The sequence below is a fragment of the Eulemur rufifrons genome, chromosome 20 (genome assembly GCF_041146395.1).
Source record: "Eulemur rufifrons isolate Redbay chromosome 20, OSU_ERuf_1, whole genome shotgun sequence".
NCBI classification, from domain to species: Eukaryota; Metazoa; Chordata; class Mammalia; order Primates; family Lemuridae; genus Eulemur; species Eulemur rufifrons.
In genome coordinates, this window is record NC_091002.1 from 32,705,225 (window position 1) to 32,730,323 (window position 25,099).

Consider the following 25,099-nt stretch of genomic DNA (forward strand, 5'->3'; position numbering starts at 1 on the left):
AGAGGGAGCAGCACATGCAGGATTCTGAGGCAGATCCAGGCTTGGAGTTTGAGGAACAGTGAGGAGGCCCCACAAGAGTGGAGGGTGGCAGCCAGGGGGCCAGTCATGGGGGCCTTGGCAAGGATGCTGGCTTTTGCTCTGAGTGATGGGGGAACCATTGGCAGCTGCTAAGCAGAGAGGAGCAACATGGTCTGACTCTGGCAGGAGAAGAGACTTTGGTGGCAAGAGTGGAAACAGAAATGCCAATAGCTTACTACGGTCAACGTGGGCTGAGATTAGGGCGGTTCCTGTAGGTGAGGAGAAAGATGGTGGGATCCAGGGACAGGTTTGAAGATGGAGTTGACAGGATTTTCTGATGGATTGGATGAGAACTTGAAAGAGAGGAATCAGAGAGGACTCCCAGGATTTTGGCCTGAGCAACAGGCCCTCTAAAGAGATGAGGAACCCAGGGGCAGGAACCCAGGGAAGGCTTGTGGGTGTGGCTTCAGCCTCCAAGATGGCTCCCAGGGATCCCTGCCTCCAGCATTTATGTTCTTGGGTAGTCCCCTCCGACACTGCATCCGGGTTAATCTGAGTGATCAAAGAATGCAGAGAAGTGATGGTAAGTTCCTCTGCTCTCTAACTTGGATCACTTGCTCTGGCTTTCTTCAGCTTCCAAGTAATGAGGATACCCAAGAATCCTACAGAGAGGTCCATGTGGCAAGAAACTGAAGTCTTCTGCCAGCAGTCATGTGAGCCACTCTGGAAGTGGATCCTCTGGCCCCAGTCTAGCTTTGAGATGCCTATAGCCCTGGCTGACATCTTAACTGTGATCTTAAAAGAGATCCCAAGACAGAACTGACCAGCTAAGCCCTCCCAAATTCCCAATCTACAAAAAATATGAAATAGCAAATATTTGTTATTTTAAGTTTTGGAGGTAATTTGTTGAATAGCACTATTTTTTTCTTGTTAGGTAGTTTGTTACAGAGCAACTGATAACTAATACAATGGGAGGTCTGACTCACAGAAACTGTGTGAGATGATACTTGATTATTGTTATTTTAAGCCAAGAAGTTTTAGGGTAATTTGTTACAAAGCAATAGGTAGCTAATACATGTGGGCAAGCCAAGAGTTCTGTTATGGCCATGTTAAGTTTGGGAGGGTGATTAGACATCCATGTGGAGGTGTAACTTAAGTGACTCAGATGTGCCCCAAGTCCAGGGATGAGTTGAAGCTAAAGACATGAGTCTGAGAGTCATCAGTGTTTAGTTGGCACTAAAATCCCATGATGCTGAATGTGTAAGAGGCAGTCCAAGAATTCCAACATCTGGAGACCAGAAAGAGCAGAAAAATCTTACAAAAAGGAGCAGAGAAGGGTGGCCAGTGATGTAGGAAGGAACCTAAGGAAGTAGGGTGCCCTAGAGCTAAGGGAGGAAAGTATTTCAAGAAGGGAGAAATGAATCAAGTTAACTGACACTGAGGAGTGAAGTGGGATGGGGGCATCGCTCCTCAGATCTGGAAGCATCCTGGAAGCAGGTAGGGGCAGGAGGCAGTTCCTGCCACATCACGCTACATCAAAGATGCCAATTCCATCAAGTCAGGCAGCAGGACTGCACACAGTGGGCTCTTTAAAATTGCCATCATGGCACCGTTCTCAACTCTTCTGCACTGTCCGTTGGCTCTATGATGACAACGCTGGGCTGCTGCACACCCAGCAATGCAGCCATTTCAGCCTCAAGGACCCCACACTCCACTCAGGCGAATTCACCACTCAGACAGACTCTGCACCAACAGCAGCAGGAACCAGGGCAGCTGCTAAGCCGGGGCCCTGACCTGGTTGTTTGCTTTTGAGGTGCATATTAGGGATGAATTCTGACTCTGATAGTTTTAGTCAAATCAGTCTCTCTGAGCCTGTCTCCTTGTCTGTAAAATGGAGTAATAATAACATCCACTTCCTTAGGTCATTGTGAACTTTAAAGGATTGAATATACATCAGAGTGTTCAAACAGTGACTGGCCAATAAATTCTAAGTGGTGTCATTATGTAAAGTGTTATATATAAGGTACTTAGCACAGTAGTGGGAATGTAAAAGAAAATAAATAGTAATTATAATATTATTAAACAAGCTGGCATTTATTAAAGTTGAACAATGTTCCTGTGGCAAATATATTCCTATACATTGATCCCCAAAACAATAAGACAAGGTGGCTTTAACTGTAATATATTGAACAACATATAATTATAATATTATATTAAAAAATAAGCTGATTTCTTTTTCTAAGCCCCTGTATTTGAGCTATGCCAGGAAAACTTGTGTGTGAGTGTGTGTGTGTGTGTGTGTGTCTATGATGGAAGTGGGGACAGAGAAATGTCAGTGTAGATTAAACAATTGGATTATTCCTTTAAATTAAGCTTAAGATTAGCCAAGTCTAGGCAAGTCAGCTAGGCCAGGGCATGAAGAGAAACAGGGTCTTTGACTTTATTTTTGAAAGTGTGTCCTGGGAGCCATCATGTGCCATTACCTCCCTGTGTCTCCTTGGAGGATTTGCTCTTGTACTTTAAACAAAATTGAATTCATTCCCCACAAGCATGTGTAACTGATCTCTGAAGATATATTAAAAGCAGAAAAGCTGTATCCTGTAGGAATTGCAAACACTGCTTCCCAATGCATTGGGCCACTTTTCTTCCTTATCATCTGTCAGTGGTGTTAGCAGAGTCCACTCTTAACGGCTGGCACGTGGCACGATGGCATCAAGGAAGGGAAGCCGGCCTGCACCAAGGGGACAATTTCCAGTTAAAGAAGGAATGCAGAGTTGTTTGCTGGGAGCTAAGTGTCTTTGAAATTAGATCATTGAGACACAAAGGTGCTATTTGCTTTCCTGGCTTCTAAGAGGCACACACTCTCAAAGAAGCAATGGATGAGGAACAACCACTATCCCAAGAGATGATTTTTAGAACCAAATGCAAGGTGTACCCATCAAAGAAGAATTAACTGTTCACCTTGGGTGAGGGAACACATGGTCTTCCCTTGGCAGACAAAGAGCTGACTCTGTGAAGGAGAAATGCATGGGTGATCCTGCTTGGGCCCTCGGCTGGATCATGACCCAACTGCCGGTTCCACAACGGTGCATATCACTTGGGATACACTGGGACAGAACTCATTCTTTTTACTCTGGGGATCAAGCAGGGGGCAATTTATCCCATTCTGTGGTTGATATAACTGAGGCACAAGGAGATAAAACTGTCCCCAAGCAATACAGGGAACATGGCCCAGTACTCCCAAGAGGATTATACACCCAAGTTCTTTGACCCAGGTCAACCTCCACTCCCAGAGGGAGGGCCTTCCGCACACTGGCCCGGCAGGCCTGGTTTCTTGCCTGTCTTGGCATTGACACCATTAGTTGTCACCTCCCTGGACTCAAGGCTGGAGTACTCCTTCCTTCCTAAAATGCACGGGCTTCTCCTGGGAGACAAAGTGGGACCCCTTCCATTAAGCGACTTCTTTGTTAGACGTCTACACTTACAGAAATAGCAAATACTAATGTTAATAATGATGTTTGATATCTATTGAGTGCTTTCCATGTGCCAGGGACTGTTCTAAACATCCTATGTACATTATTGCATGTAAACCTCAAGTTAGACAATTAAATAGGCCCCATAATTGTTCCATTTTGCAAATAAGAAGACTGAAGCACAGTGGGTTTAAGTAGGTCATGCAAAGATTCCAAAGCTACTAAGAAGGAAGAACTAGGATTCAAATCCAGACAGAGTCATTTCAGCCCTTGGGCTCTTGATAAGTTCACAGAGATAGGATTCAATGATGAGAGAGGAGGGATGTGGTCCGGACAGAGTGGAGCAGGGAGTGACAACCACAGAGATAAAGCCTGGTCAGGGTGTTTCACTGGGGCCCAGCTGTCTGAGCAGCCTGGAGCAAAATGCAAGAATTGGACCAGAACATGATGGATGATGAGTGTTAATGCCTGGGGGCCGGGGGAGGGTGGAAGAAAAATTAAGTTTTTGTTTGTTTTGTTTTGAACAGTCTTGGCTTAGAGAAATCAGCTCCAAATATACAAAAAAAAAAAAAAAAAAAAAAAAAAAAAAAAAAAGGAATAGTCATCACAGCAAAATGAGCTGATCATCTATTTATTTCATCATTTTCATTTTTCTTTTGATCAAAGCAGAACTTTGCATTCAGTTACAACCCAATACCCAGGCTCTCTTCTGCAAGTTCTTTCAAGAAAGCAAGCCCAAGCTTTCTTCTGCAAAGAGGCCTCTTTGCCCTCTTACATGGCTCTTGGACTTGGATAATTATTTAATTATCCTGCTCTAGGTTATCTTTCTCATGATCGCCTATATGTGGAAGTGGGTGAAACAAAGATGATGAATTTGTCCACACCTGCTGTTTTACATGCACTTGTTTGTGTATGTAAGACAAGCAAAGGAGCCAAGCGTGAACTGTGCAATCTTTTCTACAATTTGATTCACAAATACCTTCTAGAAAAAGAAAAAAAAAGGAGAAGGCTTGGAGTCGCTACGAGCAGGCTTATCTATAGTACTGTGAGAGGGATGTGGGGTCTGATCATTTAGTGAAATCACGATGATCAGTGATTTCATGGACGGACCAGTGAAAGGGACAATATTTAAAAAGTGAATCTAATGTATTTCCTATTATGCATGATCCAAACCATTTCCAAAAGATTTATGCATGTAGTTTTCCCACGCAGACCTGATAGCAAGGGGACGGGGGCAGAGCAGGGCTGGACAGCTGTTAGGTAGGAGAGAAAACAAAGAGATGCCACAGAGGCGTTCTCCCTCCCCCACCCCCTAAGAGAACGGTCCTTGATTTTGTGAACGAGTAACTCCCTAGAAATGAGACCATGGTCGGCATATTCTAAGGGGGATTTCCATCTGGCACGATGTATTAAGAGAAGACTAGATGGGTCATTGTGCAAATCATCACCCAGGCTGCCAAACCGCTTAGCCGCAGTGTTACGAGGAGGCCACTGACTGTCATTGAAAATCGGATACATTTTGAGAAGGAATTCTCTCTTCGGGAATCTTTAGAAATACTGACAGAATGAACAAACAGTCATGATTTCCCTCCTTTTTGAAATAGTTAATAATATACACTTGTTTTTTTAGTTTCCTGCCACCTTTTAGTATACCATACAAATTAATTCTTAAAGAAATGTGGGTTTTTTTTTTTTTTTTTTTGCATCTCTATTCAAACCCTACCAAAAAATAAAAAGGGCAAAAAAAATAAAGCTATATTATAGATGAGAATAAATAATTCCCCGTTAACAACTCGGCTGGACTACCCTTCCACAATGAGCACAACATCTCCAAGGATAGGGTCACACACGGGCTTGCGATGTATCAAAATTATAAATAATTATAGCGATGAATTCTTTTAATCAATCAATTTCACCAGTGGTGCGCTGGGGTGGACAGGGCATAAAACTCCGCACAGCTATCAATTGCTCCGATTACAGCTGGCTGTCAGCCAGAACTCCCCTGATCCATGTTAGTTAAACGCACATTAATCTGAATTTGGCAGTGTAATCAAGGACCTAACTGAACTGTGAAATTGAATTCTGCAGTAGAACATCATTTGACCATTTTATGCCAAGGCTGGAAAAAAAGGTTCGGAGAAGGAGGGTGGGAGAAAGAAAAGAAGGAAAAAAAAAAAATTCCTGCTGCAGCATCTATTTGTCACCGTGGCCTTCTGTACTGATGACAGGGAGGCCGCGGCTGGATCGTGCTGGACCGGTGTGTGCGTGGGGTGGTTGTGCTGTGAGTGAGTCTGTGCCCACACGACAAGGACTGCGGAATGTTCCGTGAAGGATGGAGAGTTACAGGGAGCGGGCGGTGGCCGGTTCTAGCGCCTGAGTGTGATGTCCCAATACACCTTTGTGGGGCACAATAAAACAAAGGGACTGCTCATCTCAAAAGTGACAAAGCCAGACGGGGTGCTGCTTGCTCTAACGTGAATCATAGTGTCCTCTATTATCTGAGCATGGGAAGGACATCTTAAATTGTCCTGATTTGACTCAAAGGAAAATATAACAGGATTAGGCTTGGCTTTGGGAAGGGAAAACAACTGCTATCTCCCATTCTCTGCAGGGACATCTTAGAGACTGGCAGTTAGGGGAATGGGATTCATTAAATCCTGTGACTGGTAAGCCCTCTGGTTGTGCTCTGCAATTCCAATTCTCCCTGCTATGGGCTGGGGACACCACTGATGAGGGGCAGACAGCCTGGCCCGTGGCCGAGGGGCTCGTGCGTCTCCATTCTTGTGTTTCCAGCCTCCGGTACTCCCACTGAGGTGGTTGCTATCCTGAGAGCTCCACTCTGTTTCCCAGATTGCAGGGTGTTAGGGAACTGTTCTGTCTCGAAATGCATCGTAATCAAACAGTTGCTGCTGTTCCTGCTTGAGGTAAAACTCCAACTGGTACCTGACCACGGTTAGTTCTCTTTGAGTTACTTATTTTCATTTACAAAATGGAGTGGCCCTATTTCATAGCAAATATTTCATATTCACCTTGAACGGATGACAAAGGGACGCAAGCACATGATTTGAGCTGACGTTCAATTTCCATGAAAGAGGCGAGCATGCATTACCACTGCCAATGAGTGGTGATTGTGAGCAGGTCAGAGGCACCCAAAAAATCCAGGTGTCTCCTGACACAGGGGGCTTGGGACGTAGGTTAAGTTCTGGGTGGTCGGACACACTTGCCAGATTTCCAACCTGCTCGGAGCAGAAAGGCACTTACCATGTTTAGTGTTTTGCAAGGGAATCTCTCACCACTCTTATACTGGATCCCTTTTTAGGCATGTAGGAACTTATACCTTGTGACATGAAATTGGAAGAGGCATGTACTTCCCTGCCTTATGAAATACATGGCAAATGCACACTGAGAGAGTTCAGACATGCAGCTCGTGACCTCTACAAATAGGCAGAGCCTAGTTAAATGAAGAAATGAATAAATCTGCAACACACAAGCTCAAGCATACGGGTATTTCAGGCTCTTTCTTCACCTCTGAATTGGCATATCTAATTAACCCCCCACAGTTGCTGCTCCAAACTTGGAAGAATGTATCCCGTATTCAAGAGCAGTGAGACAGAGCAGATTATTCTGACCTGCAATCCGTCACCGCCTGCAGCGACGTGGAGGGTTTCTGTGCCTTTGGGGATTGGCTCAGTGCCTCAGAATATTGCTCAAATGTGTCAGGGTCTCAGAGAGAGCTGGGGACAGAGCATGCCAGGTTAGATTCATTTTGTTTCTAATTTGGTAATGGGAAAACCCCCTCCTAATGACCAAAATACAATTTATTTTGAACGACAAGAGCATTCATGGGAAGATGTGTCCATTCATATGCAAAAGACACCTAAAGTCTCCATCAGAAGGGACAGATGTTAGAGATACTGCACTGAATCACCTCTTTGGAAGTTTTATGAGCCTTAATGAACATCCTCTAGGAATCTATAGGCAAAGAAAGCAAATCTCAAGGCAATAATACTTAGTATTATATTAAGTGATTAAGTACTTCTCTCTTAGATTTTTGGTGCAGCCACCAGGTTTCACTAGCATTGTCATTTCATAACCCTTCGGGCCCCTGATGGACCCCTGAAAGGTGCTCTGCTGGGGCCCTAAATAGAAAAGAAGTTGTTGTTTGTTCCGGGAGCCATGGCTGAATGTGGGCATGCCACAAAGAACAGTGAGTCATTAAATTATGGATGCAGGAAGACTGGCCCACTGGTCCAAGTGCTTTTTCCTTCCAGAGAAAGCAAAGTGATAGCTAAGCAGTGAAAAGCCATGGCACTCTTGACCCCAGGAGGAAGGTCTGGGGAATTGTGCCATCCTTTTCTCATCTCCATCATTCTTGCAGAACCCGTTACTATGCTATCTGTTTGGGGCACCCTGAGCTGCAGCTTTAGTCACTTTTGCTGCTCTGCGCAGAGAGCGTGCAGGAGTGAAGAGGAGGGGTCATTTGGAGATGTATAGTTATGATGGTTCTTACTTAGCATCTGGCTTCCACAGGAGGTCTGAGAATTTCATTCGGTCTAGAGAGGAGAGCAGACACTAGGGCAGAACTGGGGTCCTCGGGCCAGCTCAGTTGCTGAGGCTTTGCATGACCTTGAAGAAGTCACGCAGCTGCTCTGGCCTTCTGCAACACACATTTCTAAAGCAAGGACAGTCATACTTATAGGCAGCACAGAGTGGCTGTGAGGGCAGTCAGATGGAACCTGTCCCCATATTTTGAAAATTCGTAAAAGATGATACCGAGAGAACATTCCTATGGCTGGTATGAACAGATAAGGTGACGTGTTTTCCAACCAGAGATATTCCTGGAGATAAGGGCTAACACTGAGTGCTTTCCATGTGCTGACATCTTTATGTTCATTAATCTTATTTAATCCTCAAGCCAAGACTAAAGAAGGTGCTGACACACTCTACAGATGAGGAACCCAAGCACAGATAAGATCACACAGCCAGTAAATACTCGAATCTCATTCTAGAACTTGTGCTCTTCTGTAATGGGTGAGAAAACAAATATGGATTATCTTTAAAAAAAAAAAATCAAACACGGCAATCACCCAAGGTAGAATAAGTGCCTAAGAGAGTCTTAGTGATTCCTATACCTATTGCTTCCTTTCCAGCCCATGGTTCAGGTTTTATCCACAATTCACAGTCTGGGTGACACTAACGAACTTCTCAAGAATTCCATCCTACCAAGAACAGAGAGAATAAACAGCATTCCCCGTGCACTTCAAATCCACCCGAGTCATCACCCAGTCTTCACCAGCAAGGGGAGGGCTGCCTGCAGCACGTGTGTCTAGGCCTGGAGACCTCACATCCACCTTTTTATCCCTGATTTTTTCTGTGGAAATGGGAAAATTCTGAAACATATAGACTTTGGAGTCAGAGGGATCTAAGTTTTGAATCCTGGCTTGGTCATTTGCCTGTATAAACTTGAGGAAGCCCATAAAGATTTAGCCTCTTGGAGCCTCAGCTACCTCAGCTCTCAAAGGGAGATGATCCTGACTTCCTCTGGAATTGTTGTGTGAGGACTAAATTGGGTAATGCTTGCAAAGTGCTCAACAGAGTGCTTGCAAAATAGTAACCCTCACATCATAGCCACCATCTGTCTACATGCTACACAAGACTGATGTGTAGACTACGTGTATTAATAATTAGGGTGGGCAGGAGGATTGCTTGAGGCCAGGAGTTTGAGACTAGCCTGGGCAACATAGGGAGACCCCATCTCTACAAAAAATAAGAAAAATTAGCCAGGTGTGGTGGCATGTGCCTGTAGTCCCAGCTACTCAGGAGGCTAGGTGAGAGGATTGCTTGAGTCTAAGAGTTTTAGGCTGCAGTGAGCTATGATCATGCCACTATACTCCAGCCTGGGTGACAGAGAGAGATCCTGTCTCAAAAAAAAGTAAAAAATAAAAAAGGCTGTTCTAATTTATTAACCTAACTTTCATATAGCATGATGAGGCAGGGACCCTTTACCCCCATTTTACAGATAAAGAAGTGGAAGCACAGTTAAGCAACTTGTCAACCCGGTTAGTTAAGTGGCAACATCAAGACTCAAACCCAGCCAGTTTATCTCCAAAATCTGCAGCCTTAACTGCCAATATGTGCTTCATAAATGGTAGCTATAAAACAATGGTTCTCCACTGGGGCCAAGTTTGCCCTCCCCTGCCCCATGGACATTTGGCAATATCTTTTGGTTGTTAACAAGTGAGGAAGGGACACTATGGGCATCTAGTAGGTACAGGTAAGGGACACTGCTAAATATCTGATGATGTACAGGACAGCCCCCTACAACAAAGAATTACCAGGTCCAAAATGTTGACAGTGTCAAGGTTGAGACTATAGAGTGAGCAGCAAGGTGAGGGCTGCCTGCGGCATGTGTGTCTGGGCCCAGAGACCTCGTGTCCACATGTTTGCCCCTGGATTTTCATCTGTGGAAATGGGAATATTTCAAAACAAATAGACTTTGGAGTCAGAGGGACCTAGTTTTGAGTCCTGGCTTAGCCATTTGACTTCATAAACTTAGGGAAGTCTATAAAGATTCACTGCTATAGAGTGAAACATTATGATGCCACTTAAGTGCTGAACTAATTGCTAATTAATTTATTTATTGCTAATGTAACTTCACTGCTTCAGGTATTAAAAGGAGCTTGCAATAAGGCAGGTTGCAGGCTTTGCACCCTCAGAGGCTGCCCCTGTGCCATGCGTGGAGATGTACGCAATGTCTGGTGAAAGGGTTAAGCCCCAGGAGTTGGATCCTGGCTCTGTTGTGAGTTGCCTGAACAGGCTGTTATTAAACCTCTCAAAACCTCAGTTTCTTCATCTGTATGAAGGTGGCAAGAATTCCCGCCTTACAGGTCTGCGAGGCTCAACAAGACAAGGCGTGTATCTGGCACACAGCAAGCGCTTAATGAATTGGCAGGACTGCTATGCTGGGGCTTCCCAGCGGTTGCAGCCAGAGCAAGGAATGGACGTGCCGGGCTCAGACCAAGACACACGAACAGGCAGCTGCCTGGTCCCGGGAGCGCCTCGGAATGAGCAAAACCAAATACATGGTGACAATATCTCCAGCCAGTTTCCCTCCCTGGAAGGCAGACTTATCTGCAGGGGAGGGCGGAAAGCATTGTCTCTCCACATCTGGCAGTTTTTACAGTTCTGGGGTAGGAACGGTGCTATACGGTTTTGTTTGGCTTGATCTCCTCCCCACCCTCAAGGTTGCATCTGCTCAGCCCCAGAAGAAAACATTTAAAAGTAGAGAATGGATGCAAGATCAACAGATCTCATAACATTCTTGATTCCTGTCATGCTAACAGGAAAATTAGGTAGGTAGATAACACTGGAGGAGCTTTTCACTGTGGGATAGATAACATTAGTATTCTTTTTTCTTTATACCCAAATGTAAAACTGGTGCCACACACATACACACCACACACACACACACACACACACACACCCTCCTCATTCTTGCTCCATCTGGAGACGGACACAAGTTTCGTGCTTTCTCTTAGAATCAGAGATGTGAACGTCACCCACCCTCCTCTAGGATTTTCCTCAAGACAAAGCCAAATTATCTGAGTCGTGATCCGCTATTTCTTCCCTCAGCTGGAAATCCAAATGTGATTGGTAGATTTTTAAGAGTACGATTCTAAAGACACAGGCACCTAAGTCTTTTCAGAGAGATGTTATATTTTTAATCAACTCAATGTTTTAATTACTAACACGCCTCCCACCTCCTGCCCTCACACAAAACCTGCTCATGAATTTCTCACGAGTTTCCTGTCTTTGGAGTCCTGATGATAAGGGCTGAGTCGCAATAGTCTCTGTGTTGTTTTGGGGGTTGACAAGGCTAGATTTTAGGGAAGGTCTGCTTTGCCTTATATTTGGAAGTCTGTAGCAAGAGGGAAACTGCAAGGAATAAGACAAATTACCCCCTCCCTCCCGCCTTCCTTCTTTCTCTTCCTCCACGTACCCTAAAGTTCTAGTGGCCACTGAGACTTCTCACAGGTTTTATTGGCAAATGCAGCTGAACCCCTGAAATAACATATGCCCACAGAATAGGAAAGTAATGAACTGAGAGAAACACTAGGCTTGGATTCTTGTCTTTGCTTTGCAACCAACTAACCATGAAACCTTAAGTGTGCCACGTGACTCTGCACCTCGGTTTCCCCTCCTGGGAAATGGGTGCACAGGCATTGCTAGTGGTGATATTAAATCCCAAAAGGCTCTAAAGATTAGGCTGGTGGTAAAAATGAATGAAGTAGCCTAGGCAGGGCTGTGCCAAACTGGTGATCCCATGTCCCTGCTCACAGGACATTAGCCTTCATTCACCTCCAGCCAATTCTATTCTCCATTCTATATGAAAATGTGGACCCAGGAATATCATTGCATTGTTTTTTTTTTTTTTTTTCAGAGAAGCCTGAAACCCCAGAAATTGAGAGCTCTGAGTGAAATCTCTTGAATTCTCTGGATGTTAGAATTGAATATTGGGTTGGCCAAACATGTCCATGGACCAAATATGGCTCCAGGGCTGAAAGGTGGCAGCCCCTGGAACATTCTCTCTATTACTATGACCAAAAACAGCTCTTTAATACAAGTGTTCAAATAGACACACACACAACATCATATTCTTTACTACTAGATAAAAAAAGACCAACAATGTTCAAAGCCTGAGGATATAACTTGATTCAGCTATGGAACATGTTAATTTGCTTATGTCATTCTAGAACTATGAAGGGCTTCCCACTATTATGGTCTTCACAGAGAGTGAAGTGCACAGGAAATGGAAGATGCTATCTCATATATCATGGTACATGTGTATGACTCCATATGGTTTTTGCTTGTGGTTAATTAGATCTCTTTCCAGCAATCTCCCTGGCAAGAACACAGGAAATGAAGGCAGTCATGATACCCTGATCGTGGGTGTTCAAATACATTATTAACACTATGAAATGAAAGACTTTGCCATTATTTGACTTTTAACTGGAGAAGCCTATCTCAGTTCTTTATTTCTCAGGATTTGTTTTTAATTTTATATCTTGGGACCTAAAGTGACAGCATTTTTGTTTTTTCTAAAGTCTGGCTTAAATAACTCCCAGGATGTCCCCAAATGGCTTCTCTTCAACATCTTGGCTTAGGTTTATGAGAAATAATAAGCAAAGGAAAAATACCAACTACCTATAATCAATACAGCAGTTGAGCACAGGCAGGCTTGCCTACCAGAGTTTGCTGCGCTGCCCATTAAGCTATTGGGAAGACAGTGTTTGGTACAGATGGATGTGACTGCCCTGTTAGAAGTCACATCCCTCTCAACTGGTTTGAGACCTCTATAGAATCCATGGTCTATCCCACCTAAGTCTCCATCTTCACTTTTGCTGTGCAAGTGAGGTAGCAAAAACATTTCTAACATATCATGGAAAACAAAACAAAACAAAACACTTGCAAACTCTCTAAGGTATTTTCCAAAGGGGCTTAGAACCTCATGGAAAAGTCTCTGCTTTTAGGATCAGTAACTTCTACAGCAGTAGTTTCCAAACTTTGGGATATCATGGACTAGTCAAATTTCAAAGCAAATTTCCAGCAGCTAACATTAAAAAAAAATTGTTTTAACAAGAGAGAAATTACAAACCAAACAAAATAAAAAGTATACCAAAAAGCTCCAGCAACTTGCTAGTATCTTTTATCCCAAAATTTCATACAAAAATTGATAGTTCTAAACAAAAATAGTAGAAAGAACATTCTGTCAAAATGAAGGACCATCCCTTGAGTTGAATAAAATTAGCTTTACTAAAAACTTACCATGTTATCCTGACCTTTTTTCCTTTTTAGCAGGTCCAGGTAAACTTTGCCAGAATGCAGGAACCACTGTTGCATTCCATTTAATGGTCTAAAATTGTATACTTCTTAACAGAGAACTTGGTAAAATATGATCACATATTTATCATTAATATATCAGAATATCTTTCAATAAAATATTCTTTGCCTTTTAATGAGAAACCTTGTAGGAGGTCCCAAAAGACAGACTTTGATTTTAATGAACCTATGTGCCTCATCCTAAACCCTCTGCCCTTGGGGCTCATGGGTAGAAATAAGGTGAGACTTTGATACCGACTCTCACTTAAAAGGCAAGCAAGCACTCTAGCATCTGACTGTATAAGAAGGTCGTGCTAGCCCCACCTGTGTGGAGGCTCTTGCACACCTGAGGGAAGGGAGGCAGGGAACGTTACCTTTGGAATGCACATTGTGGGCTCGGACAAGCGAGGATAGGTGTAGGAGTTGTACGAGTGTCCTTGGGGATGGGTTTTAAATGCACTTGCTCCGAATGGCATTGTTGGTTCCTGGAGCCCCGAGCCTGACCTGGACCTCTGGCGCATGGCCGGCTGAGGGCTCATCTGATTCAGATATGATGACTTCGGCCTCCTGTCATAGTCATCCAGGCTGGGTCCCCATTCGCTTTCGCTGTATGCCAGACTCTCCTTGGAGCACCCGCTGGTCCCTGCAGTTCTAGAAGGCGTGAATTGGAATGGATAATCCAGAGGGGAGCTACTTGAGGCTCTCTGATATCCCCACTTGAGGTCGCCATATTCACCTGGTTTGCTCAGCGAGTCCAAGTGCGTGTGATAATCGACAGGAAACCTGGCAAGATCGGATTTCAAAGGCTTCATATCAGAATAGTAGGCCTCGCCATGTTTCATTTTCACGAAGTGCCCATTTTGCTTGGTCGCGTGGCTGCCTTTATAATACAGATCCAAATCATCTCCATAGAGACTCTTTTCTCTGTACTTCTCGGCCGTGTAGTCAGTGGTAGTGTCAGATTCGCTGGAATACTGTGAGAAGGTGATGAAGCCGTTTTCTTCCGAATGGCCGGGCCCATGGCTGGAGGCTCCCTGATCTGGGGTTGGGGGGCTTTCTTTCCTTAGGGAGTTGGAGCGGGTCACAGAGATGTTGTCGAAATCCTCCAACAGGCCGTTGATGGACGTTTCCTTGCAGGGTTTGTTTCCTCTAACGATTGTCTGGGAATAACAAAGGGAATAATGTTTAAAGAAAACATTTCATGTGTTTAGATTGATGGAGGAATCCCACCTCCACTCCATCCAATTTAAACCACAGAAGAAAATAAGACTCCAGGCACATTTCATTAAAAAAAAAAAATCACAAAAAAATTCTTGATTTATTTCAATGGTGAAATAAATCAAATATTAACCAATAATCTCAAATTGCGAATTTGCCTTTATCTGTCCTAATAGAGAGATCAATGAATCATCAAAAGCCAATTAGAACACTCTATAGGCTATCACTGTTTTATTTACCAGTTTATGGACAAACCCCCTCCCTCTGTTCTTCCACCTAAATCATAAACCCTGACCATCCAGCAATGAGCTGACAATTATAATTTAACAGTCTATAACTGTTTGGTTATAAAAAGCATATTTATTATTTTTTTACATTCGTTATTCAGATGATTTGCAAAACCACTAAGCATTGTCACTTGAATATTAACAGAGCTAGAAATGGGTATACATTTCTTTTTACCCTTTTAAGGAAGGCACATAATAATTGAGGTCATGAGATTTTATAGAAAAGGAAGGCACTTTCTGAAACTGTAAATAAGGAACGGCATGAAGATTACTTGTGTGATTTAATTTATAATCAAATGTGATTTTCTTATTAAGTGTACAACTGTACTGTTTGCTCTGGCCACACTTCTATGTGTCATCATTGCTGAATTTTGGATGGCTTAGTAATGATGTGTGGCTGTACCTGGATCTTAGGGACAAATTGTTCCCTTCAGTGAACCTAAATAACACCCGAATACCAGGAACTGAAAGACATTGCAAACCACTTAGAAAGCCTGTCAGCTGTGCCTTGACAATGACAAGGTTTGCAGCAAAATATGATGGGGGTGGATGAAAGAACAAAGAACAAAGTGTTGTGACTTCAGACTTCCAGGATTTTAAGAGAAAAATACCTCTGAGCAAGTAGCAAGGAGTTCCAAACCATCTCAGTTAGTACAATAGAAGATTTCAAACTGGAGGAAGAAGTCTAAGTTGTCCTGCAGCTTAGGTTTTATAGATCAGTGCTTCTAAAACTATCCATAGTGAAAGACAAGGTTTTGTTTTCTTCCTCCCAAACAGTCCCTGGTCTAGATTCTTTTAAATAAACTTTTTATTTTAGAGTAGTTTTAGAGCAATAGAAAAGTTGCAAAGAGAGTACAGAGAGTTCTCATAGACCCTCATCCATTTTTTCCTATTATTAATGTCTTGCACTATTAATAATGAAACTCCACATTTATGTGGATTTCATTAGTTTTCTCCTAGGGTTCCAGGATCCCATCCGGGACCACTCATTATGTTTAGTTGTCTTGTCTCCCGAGTCTCCTCTGGTCTGTGACTGTTTCTCAGACCTTTCTTTGTTTTTGATGACCTTGGCAGTTTTGAGGAGTACTGGTCAGGTATTTTGTAGAATGTCTCTGAATTGGATTTGTCTGATGTTTTTCTCATGGTTACATTGGGGCTATTGGTTTTGAGGAGGAATACCACAGAGTAAGGTAGCAATTTCATCACCTGATATCCAGGGTACATATCATCAAAATGACTTACCACTGATGAGAGTGACCTTGATTACCTGGGTGAGGTAATATTTGCCAGGTTTCTTAACACAGTAAAGTTACACTCCCCTCTGTAATCCCCCCGTTCCATATATTGTATTTTTTAGAAGCAAGTCACTAAATGTAGCCCATACTCAAGGGGTGGGGAATTAAGCTCTACCCCTTTGGGTATGGAGGGTATTTACATAAACTATTTGGAATTTTTCTGCACAGGAGACCTGCTTATTTTCCCCAATTTATCTATTTATTCAATCATTTATTTATATCAGCATGGATGGACTCAAGGGTATTTATTTTATACTCTGGGTTATTTATAATCCAACACTGTGTTATTTGCTTTGTTGCTCAAATGGTTCTGGCTTTTGTCATTAAGAGTTCTTTCAGGGTGGCTACTGTGTCTGTCCCTTTGATAATCCCCCTTTTATTTTTTGAGTAGTTCCTTACTTTCTGTCACTACAAGAAGCTCTGGGCTCATCTTGTATTTTCCCTGCCCCTGCCCTCAAATCGTCCATTTTTCCAAGGAGTCCTGGTTCCTTTTATTGGAGAATGGTTATTAGAAATGAAAATCTGGGTCCTGGGTATACTCATTGCTACTGGGTGTCATCACTTCCAGGCTTTCTAAGTGAACAGAGCTTGGAAATATGTGTTTGTATACTAATCTATGTATATGTACGTGACTATAATTGTATCTATCCATCTGTATCTATATTAAGCTAAACATGGATTCATAGTGATGTCTCTGAATCTAACCTAGCTTTTTCCTTACTTATTTGTAATTTTCTTCTCTAACAGTAAAAAACTTGAATTCTACCAGCTGCCATTCATTCACTTATTCAGTCCCTATATAATTGTACAGAAGTTTCAGAATTACTAACTCACTCTACCATGGGAAACAGCTTTAGCAACTAGAGTACAATGTTTACGTCCAGTTCTTTTTGACTTTAGTGTCACAGTTTCCATTCAAAGCACTTTTTTCCAAAGTTACTGAGGTTAATATCCTTTTTTTCTGTGCCCCTGTCAATGAGGTTATGTCAGACATGTGTAATTGTTGGATTCTTTTCTCAGTCTTCATTCTATCCTGGGATCCTCTGATTTTTCTGGCTGGTATTTTGTTTTTTGAAACCGCATACATTAGTTCACTCTGCATTCTACAAAGTTCTATGGGTATTGGCAAACTCAAAGCATCATGTATTCATCATTATAGTGCCATACAGATTAGTTCCAGCACCACGAAAAAAAATTCCTGAGCTCCCCCTAGTCAAACACTATCCTCTCCCCAAACCCTTGTTACCAATGATCTGTTTTCTATTCTTATAGTTGTGCCTTTTCCAGAATATAATATGGATAGAATCATATAGTCTGGAGCCTTTCAGTTTGGCTTCTGTCACTTAGCAAAATACATTTAATGTTCATCCAGGTTGTTTCATGAATTAATAGCCTATCTCCCCCCTTTTTCCCTATTCCTTTTTTATTCCATTGTAGGGAATGACACCATTATTGGAGACTGTGGTACATAAATTGATTGATTGAGTGCCAAAGTAGGTGCTGTTCTATTGGAGCATCTCCCAGAGAGAGAATTATAAGGTGCCCCTCTGAGGGACCTTTCCTCAGAGCAATAGCATCCATGCCTACCCCAGAGATTAACTTGGGAGAAACAATATCTATGAATAGGGAAGGGTGAGCTGCCTTGAAAGTAGAAAGGATGAAATGGACATCTTCTAATGCATTAACTATGAATGCTAATCACCCAGCTTCAAAAATATCAAGTCTGTTTGAGTATCTTCCTAGCTTATTTCAGTTGTATGTCATTTCTCTGTTTACCGCTTCTCTATTTGCTCAGGATGCTTTTCAAGCCCTCTTAGACGTATGTCCTGCCACCTCCTGTTGATTTAAACTCTTGGCCGCCTCTTCTATTCAATAAGGTTTTGCACAGATTTTTAAGAAAATAGTAGCAGTTTGTTTACATCACAGTGTATCAACTAAAAGTCTTTTAGCCAGCATTCTGGACAGCAATTATACTCTTGCACATTCCTACTCTCTCTTTTTATGAACAAATTACTCAAATAAAATGTTATTGGGAATTCATGGTCCCCCCAAAAGTAGCTTCCTGGTATGCTTAATCCCAGGCAACTGTGTTGACTGATACGCCACATGAATAACAACTGTAAGGTATACCAAGGTCTTCAAGTGCCTCCCGAATTACTGGATTTACTTGGATAATCCTTTAGCAAAATTCTTACCAGATTTTCTTTGAAGTTGACAGATAGTAGTTAACTACATTATATTTTTTATATTCAATGTTATCTTTGGTTCTATAGCCTAGAAAAAAATTACTTCTCTAAATTCTATCATCCATCTTAAACAATATTTCAATGAATCTTTCTTTTCTGCCTCCCACCATTCCCATTCTCCGAATAGATGAAATATTCAACTCTAGTACCACAGTATCCTTTCCAGCATCTTAACATTGGAAAGAACCTAAAAGATCATCTAGATCACTTAGATGAGTGAAAACTTAGAGTTGGCTTTGCCAATTGATATGTAACAGACCTCGGATTTGAACCCAAGTCCTCCTTCTCCCAGTCTAGCCATCTTTTTGTCGTACTCTGTAGCCTCTTTTGAGCTAAACAAAATAGCACCAGTTGGCAATGCAAAGACTTGGTGTGTCACACCACAACTCATCAAATTGGTCATCTTATCAGTCATTGATGTGCATATTTCTATTGTACATTCCACTCCCAGCAATGAGTTGTTGAATGTACAAAATATGGATAATTCTAGGTTCACTATACACTCGTATATGATTTAGTTTCATTTTTTTACATTACCTCTTCTCCAGTTTGTAAGAACAATATCACTCGATGACATTCAGTGATCCCCTTACCCTAGAATCATAGAGGAAGATGGAGGGAAGGGCTACAAAGTAGTTTTATTAATAAAATATGCTAATACCCTCAATGAACATACTGCCTTCAGGTGGGCAGAAATGTGTAAATATGAAATGAATTGAGAATGAAGACTAGGTAAAACATGAAGACTATAGAGTAAAGAAATGATCAGAGAAGCAGCAGCTAAAAATATAGGAAAGTTTTCTGGAAGAGGAGAATTATGAGCCAGGTGGAGGAGGAAATAACAGATATAATCGGAGGGAGGTAATCATCAGTTCATCACTTCCTGAAAGATTGAAACTCAGAGATGATCAGAATGTTTCTGGGGCCATGATGACATTGTGATTACAGAAGAAAAGGTTCTCTGCTCATATCAAATTGGCATCTCAATCATTTGCCCTCCTGAATTTACATCCAGAAAAACTATTAGTTCTTCTTCAGCAAGTTAATAAATGGCCATGATGAGGGCTAGACTGTTGTTCTTGGAAGTTCGCTACCAGAACACAGATATTTGGAAGGAAGAAAAAAAAAAAATCTTCCCTGTGTGATTCCTTTGAGATAAGAAAATTATTGAATTGAATACCTCCTTTGAAAGTTCTGGGTCCTGTAAATCTCCCTGTTTTCCCACTAAAACCCTTCTAATTTCATTAATGAGTTCATGGGGCAGAGTTGAAACTAACTCACTTTATTTCTGGGAAATAGTGAAAAAAGGAATTTAGCTGTCAAAAAGAGGCATCTATCTATCCATCATCCATCTATTCATGCATTCTAAAATATGTAAATGGATAGATGTTTAGATATTAGATATAGATAGATATCTACAATATCTATACATCTATGGGTCTATGTCCATACTATCTATAAATATTTCTAAATGACCAAGAATAACATAATGAAGACTGTTAGAGAGAGCCTTTACTCTCACTAATTGTGCTATAAATGTCTTCCATTTGGCTAATTAAAAACCAAACTATAATAAACAACTATTTCATAGATTTTTCTTTTGTCCCCTAAGTTTGTTCATTCAGATTTCTGTGGGAGATTAGAGGGTCGCTATTTGAGCATACAGATTAATCTGTGGCCTCAAAACCGGGAAGTCTGCTGTTTCCATGTATTTGTCACTACACATCAGAGAAGTATGTTCAGTCTACATGCAAATTTACAGCAGGAAACTCAAGAAACATAATTCTATTAATATATGTTTCTATAGAAGGAGAAATATTGCTATGAGCTAAATGTTATTTTAGAGAAGATAAAGACTACCCATTGAATAAAAAACAATGAAGTATTTATTATCATTGTTTTGAATCTTAGGCTTATATAGTACTTATGAGCTATGGTGATATTAGGCAAGTTACTTAACCTTTTTAAACCATTGTTTCTTAACCCATAAAATAGCAAGAATAAATTCTTACCTCATAGGGTTAATGTTATGATTTAATGAAGTAATATGTGCAAAAAAGTTGGTATGATTTCTGGCATATAAAAAGTACTAATAAACAGTAGTTATTTAACTAATTTTTAGAAAAAATTACTGTTAAATTAGGTTGATAAAAATTTAGGAAACAAAGGAAGCTATAAGCAACAGATAGAAGAAATAGATCTCAGCTTTACATGCTGGAAGAAATAGAATAATTGATGTAACAGACTTTAAAAAACTACAGTTAGTAACATTTTTTGAATTTGAACAGATGTATTTCAAAAAAATTATAATTGTTATATAAATACTCCTTATTAGATCTGAAAGATGGAATACTTTCAAATTACAATCTGTGTTCTATTGGTACCTTTCTTAAAAATGCAATATATGAGTCAGAAAAATTAACAAAATTAGGCTTTCAAGATTTAAACTGCATCTGTTCCTCCAGTATTCTAAGCAAGGACATCACTGACTGTTCCTTATTGCCAATTCTACGGCGATTGCCTAGTATAAGTCACGAGTACTATTTACATGTCTATGTAGGAGATGATAGATTTGCAGAATTTTCTAGCTTTTTTATATTCCCTATGCATGAAAATTGTTTGATTTACTATTTGACACATCACAAAATTATTAATATTATATTATTCAATAAAAAAAGATTTAAACCAAAAGATAAGCATGGAAAAAAATAGAAATATAGTAAAATATTGACAGTGGTCATCTCTTGGTGGGGAGATTAAGGGTACTTTATGCTTTAGACCAGTGCTTCTCAAACTTTAATGTGCACACAAAGCACCCAAGTATCCTGTTAAAGGGAGAGTCTGGTTCAATAGGTCTGGGTGGGCCTGAGATGCTAGAGCTCCAAAAAGCTCTTAGGTGATGCTGCTGCTGCTGGTCTGAGGCTTGCACTGCACATACAATGGGCTTAGTGTATTTTCCAGATTTTCTATAATCAAGGTTACTTTTATAACACAAAAAGTTAGACTAAGATATACTTTACAGTATAAGAGGAGTCAGCATTATATGTATATATACACACATCTAATAGTATTAAATATTTTATTAGCTATATATAAGACAGTGTTAAATGTATTATATGTATTGTGTCCCATATATATTTATATAGTGTTACAAATTATACATATACTATATAAAAATTATTTGATGTTATAGTTGACTGTTAGGAGCCACACTGTTCATTTTCCCACTCCTATGAAGGTGCAATATTTTTTATGCTTAGTCAAAATGGTGACCTTAACAGATCTCACCGTTTTGGTACCCCTGCTTCTTCAGCATTGTGATCCTTGTATGAAGCTATAATTCTTAGAGTTATTGATGAATAAAACCTGAGTACCATGAAAGTGAAGGTGTGGTTGCAGGCATTTGAAAAGAAGACATTTTAAGCTATCTGTAATTTAAAATCCACCTAAAAATATGAAAACAAAAACAAAAAACCAACCAACCAACCAAATGAAAATCAAAAGAAATTAAAGCATGTTCTAACTAAGGTAGAGTCCTTTCTTGGATTTCATTTTCATTTTTAGCATTTGAAAATGTTTATTGATGATGTAAATGTATTACTCAAAAACAAAAAAAAAAAACCAGCACATGCTTTCCGGTTTCCTTGAAAACTCTTAACTCAGTGTTAACAAGCAGGGGCTCACAAAATGTAAATGTTTGTTAAAAACAGATTGTTGACCTGCCCAAAAACATAAAAGCAAAGGAGGGTATTATAACCCTATTTGATCAGGAAGACCTGTTTAAACCAGAGCAGGGGCAATATTCGTTTTGCTGACGCAGGTTTCACTTTATGGAATCACAAGTGACAAAGCAATACTAACACAAAATCCAAACATGCAGAATTTCCCAATACGGTTTAACCAGGTTTCCAAACAGAAGAACCACTATTTATTACTGATAGCATCTGATGTTCATGAAAGCGAAATTGTGCAGTTTTATAGAGATCAATGATACAATAACTGCAAGAGTATCGGTGAATTTTATGCTGAGGAACCTCCAGGCATTACAAATCAATGCAACCCAATCTATCTGAGCCTGAAGCCATGGTTCTCATTGTCTTTCCACCGTGCCCTGGACCGGCTGTGCCGGCTCCCAGTGACAGCGGCCATATTTCATAGCGCTGCTTCCGCGGGCTGCTGGCTGGTGATAAGCTGTAATGGATCTGTCCGTGAGAACAGCTGTCTCCCCTTGTTCCCAGAGAAGAGATGAAAAAGTGCCTCTGCTCTCATCGACTGTATTAACCTTGACAATAATGAAGTGTGTAATTAACAGCTTTGCCCTAATAAGACCTCACATTTCTTTTTCAAAAACCCTATCTTCTCTGCACCTCCAGACTGTGTTTCATTTTGTCTTTCTGGGTAAACACGTCTCAGGAGGCCAACAAACCCACTATTCCTATGACTTAAGTACCAAGGCTCTCTCCGAAGGATCTACTTCTCAATTGTCTAAATGCTTACTCTATAGACAACCACTTCTCTTGTTTTCATTAAGGCATTTGGCTAGAAACATCTGGGTACATAATCATAACAAATAAACAGACCTACTTGGATCCTTATGAAAAGAAATGCTAATTCTTGGTTGGATCTTGGAGTATCATTAGATATTTTCATTAGATAATTATCAATAAATATTTTATCGATTTTCTTTCAGTTTTCTGTATATACCTTTTTTTTTTTTTTTTTTTGGTAACCACAGTGGGTGGGACTAATTGGGTGAGTAGTTGAGAATCACATATCCCTGGAGTGGAGGTGGTGGTGAGAATTGCTAACCATAAAATCTCTTTCTAAAAAATTATATAATAATCTTAATCACATGGGATCCAAATAAGCCAATTTCTTCACTAACTAAAAATATTATGTTTTGCACAAATGACAAGAAAGTAGACTGTATCTAAGAAAGGTTTCATAAATTTTTTGTAGAACTCAAGATTTCCTCATTATATTTATTGGAAAATGTTCTATTGTTTGCCATTTTCTCTGCTTCCGGAAGCACCACGATACCAACACATTTAGTGACCAGTTCCATATGAGGATAATCCTCAAAAGTGACTTGCTATTTACTGTTAACTTGGCAAAGTGAATGTGAACAGTTTATAGCCTGCGTTCTTGCTGCTTGGAACATAAGGCAGTTGGGCTGAAGTTAACTAGTTAGATAATAGCTGACAGTCAGGAGTGTTTGTGTTTAAAGTCAGTTCGAGACTACGGGTACTGTAGTTGGGAATTTAACTATTATTTGCTTGCTGTCTTCTGGTTCAGTGTCTGGGTAAGTAATGAGGTTTCTGGAAGTATCACTGTTCATTAGTTTATTCATTTAGTCAAACAAAAAATTGTTTCTAGGTGCAGGGAGTACTCCAAGATGAATTAGACAAGATTCCACAATCTATGTTTTAACTTTGGTAGTAGATAGAAGAATTTAGTATTATTCTTTAAACATCACATGTGCTATATTCACATCTCAGCCTGGGCTCCCCAAAAGCAGAGCTGAGACAAAGGCTTGCCTGTGAGTGGTCAATTATTTTGGAAAGTGAGGTCAAAGACAGTGGTGGTGGTAAGGGGAGTTTGACAGGGAAGGGGGAAAAGCCAATTCAAAGGTGCATCAAAAGACTGGCTATTTGTGGCCAATGAGGGCTCGGCTCTTGTGCAGAGCTGTGAAGACTGTGTCTCAGAACTGACCACTCAGAGGAAGGGAGATGGGAGCAAACATCTACCTGCTCCCATCTCCTGAGTCAGAATGGCCCAGGGGACTCCCACAGGCAGCCCATAGGTGACAGGAAAGCTTACCATGTTCAGAAGCACAGGTAAGTGGTGCAACCGAGGTGAGCAGCAGGTTGTGACGTGGGATATAAGAGGCATGCAATACACCTTTTTAGACACATATTTGACAATTCAAAAATATTAAAAACGAACTAAGGCAAGACCCCTTTCTCACACACCAGTGGGCATGGGCAACAGCATTCTTGATCATTATGGCAGACATGCTAGGTGGCCACCAAAGATGTGTGCTCCCTTGTGTCAGGAGGTAGTAGAGTCTAAGTCCCCTACCTTTGAATCTGGATGGCTATGTGGCTTGCTTGGGCAAAAGAAGGCAACAGAAGTGACATTATACCAATTCTGAGTCTAGGCTTAAGAAGCTTGCCTTTTTTCACCTACTTCTCCCAGGTACACAAACTTGCGCTAGAGAGCAGGAGGCTCAGGGGCGAGCCATCTCTGCTGAAGCATCCTAGATCAGCCAGTCCCAATTCATGTATGTGCCTCTTTCTTCCACACTGGCCAGAGCAGGGAGATGCAGAAGAAAACAGACATAAAAGCTAGGATTTGGGCTCATTTATACAAAGGTGGGTAAACCAGACTGCCAGAATGGGAAAGGCTTATGAATCAATGGACAGAGAAGGGCAATCCTTGATGTGGATAGAGAAAGGGGCATTTATATGAGTAGAAACTCATTATTGATAAGTCTTGGGATAGCAGGCTCCTCTTGAGTTGTGTGAGTCATTAAACCAGGCTACATCTCATGCTTTTGCCTATAAAGGATGAGTCAGCATAGAGTATAAACAGGGGCATCGCCAGGGACCATCTTTGAGTTTTAGTTTTTTATTTGAAAAATTATTTGCAATTGCCATAACCTCATGGTTATGATTTTAGTT

The 25,099-nt window shown here is 41.0% G+C and overlaps 1 protein-coding gene across 1 annotated transcript in view; it reads right to left on the minus strand.

Annotated features, from left to right (window-relative positions):
• Nucleotides 1-25,099, minus strand: part of PAK5 (p21 (RAC1) activated kinase 5) — a 248,104-nt gene that overhangs the window by 20,222 nt on the left and 202,783 nt on the right. Inside the window, exon 4 of the mRNA XM_069495955.1 lies at nt 13,745-14,530. Coding sequence (XP_069352056.1) covers nt 13,745-14,530 — 786 coding nt within the window. The remainder of the gene's footprint in view (nt 1-13,744; nt 14,531-25,099) is intronic.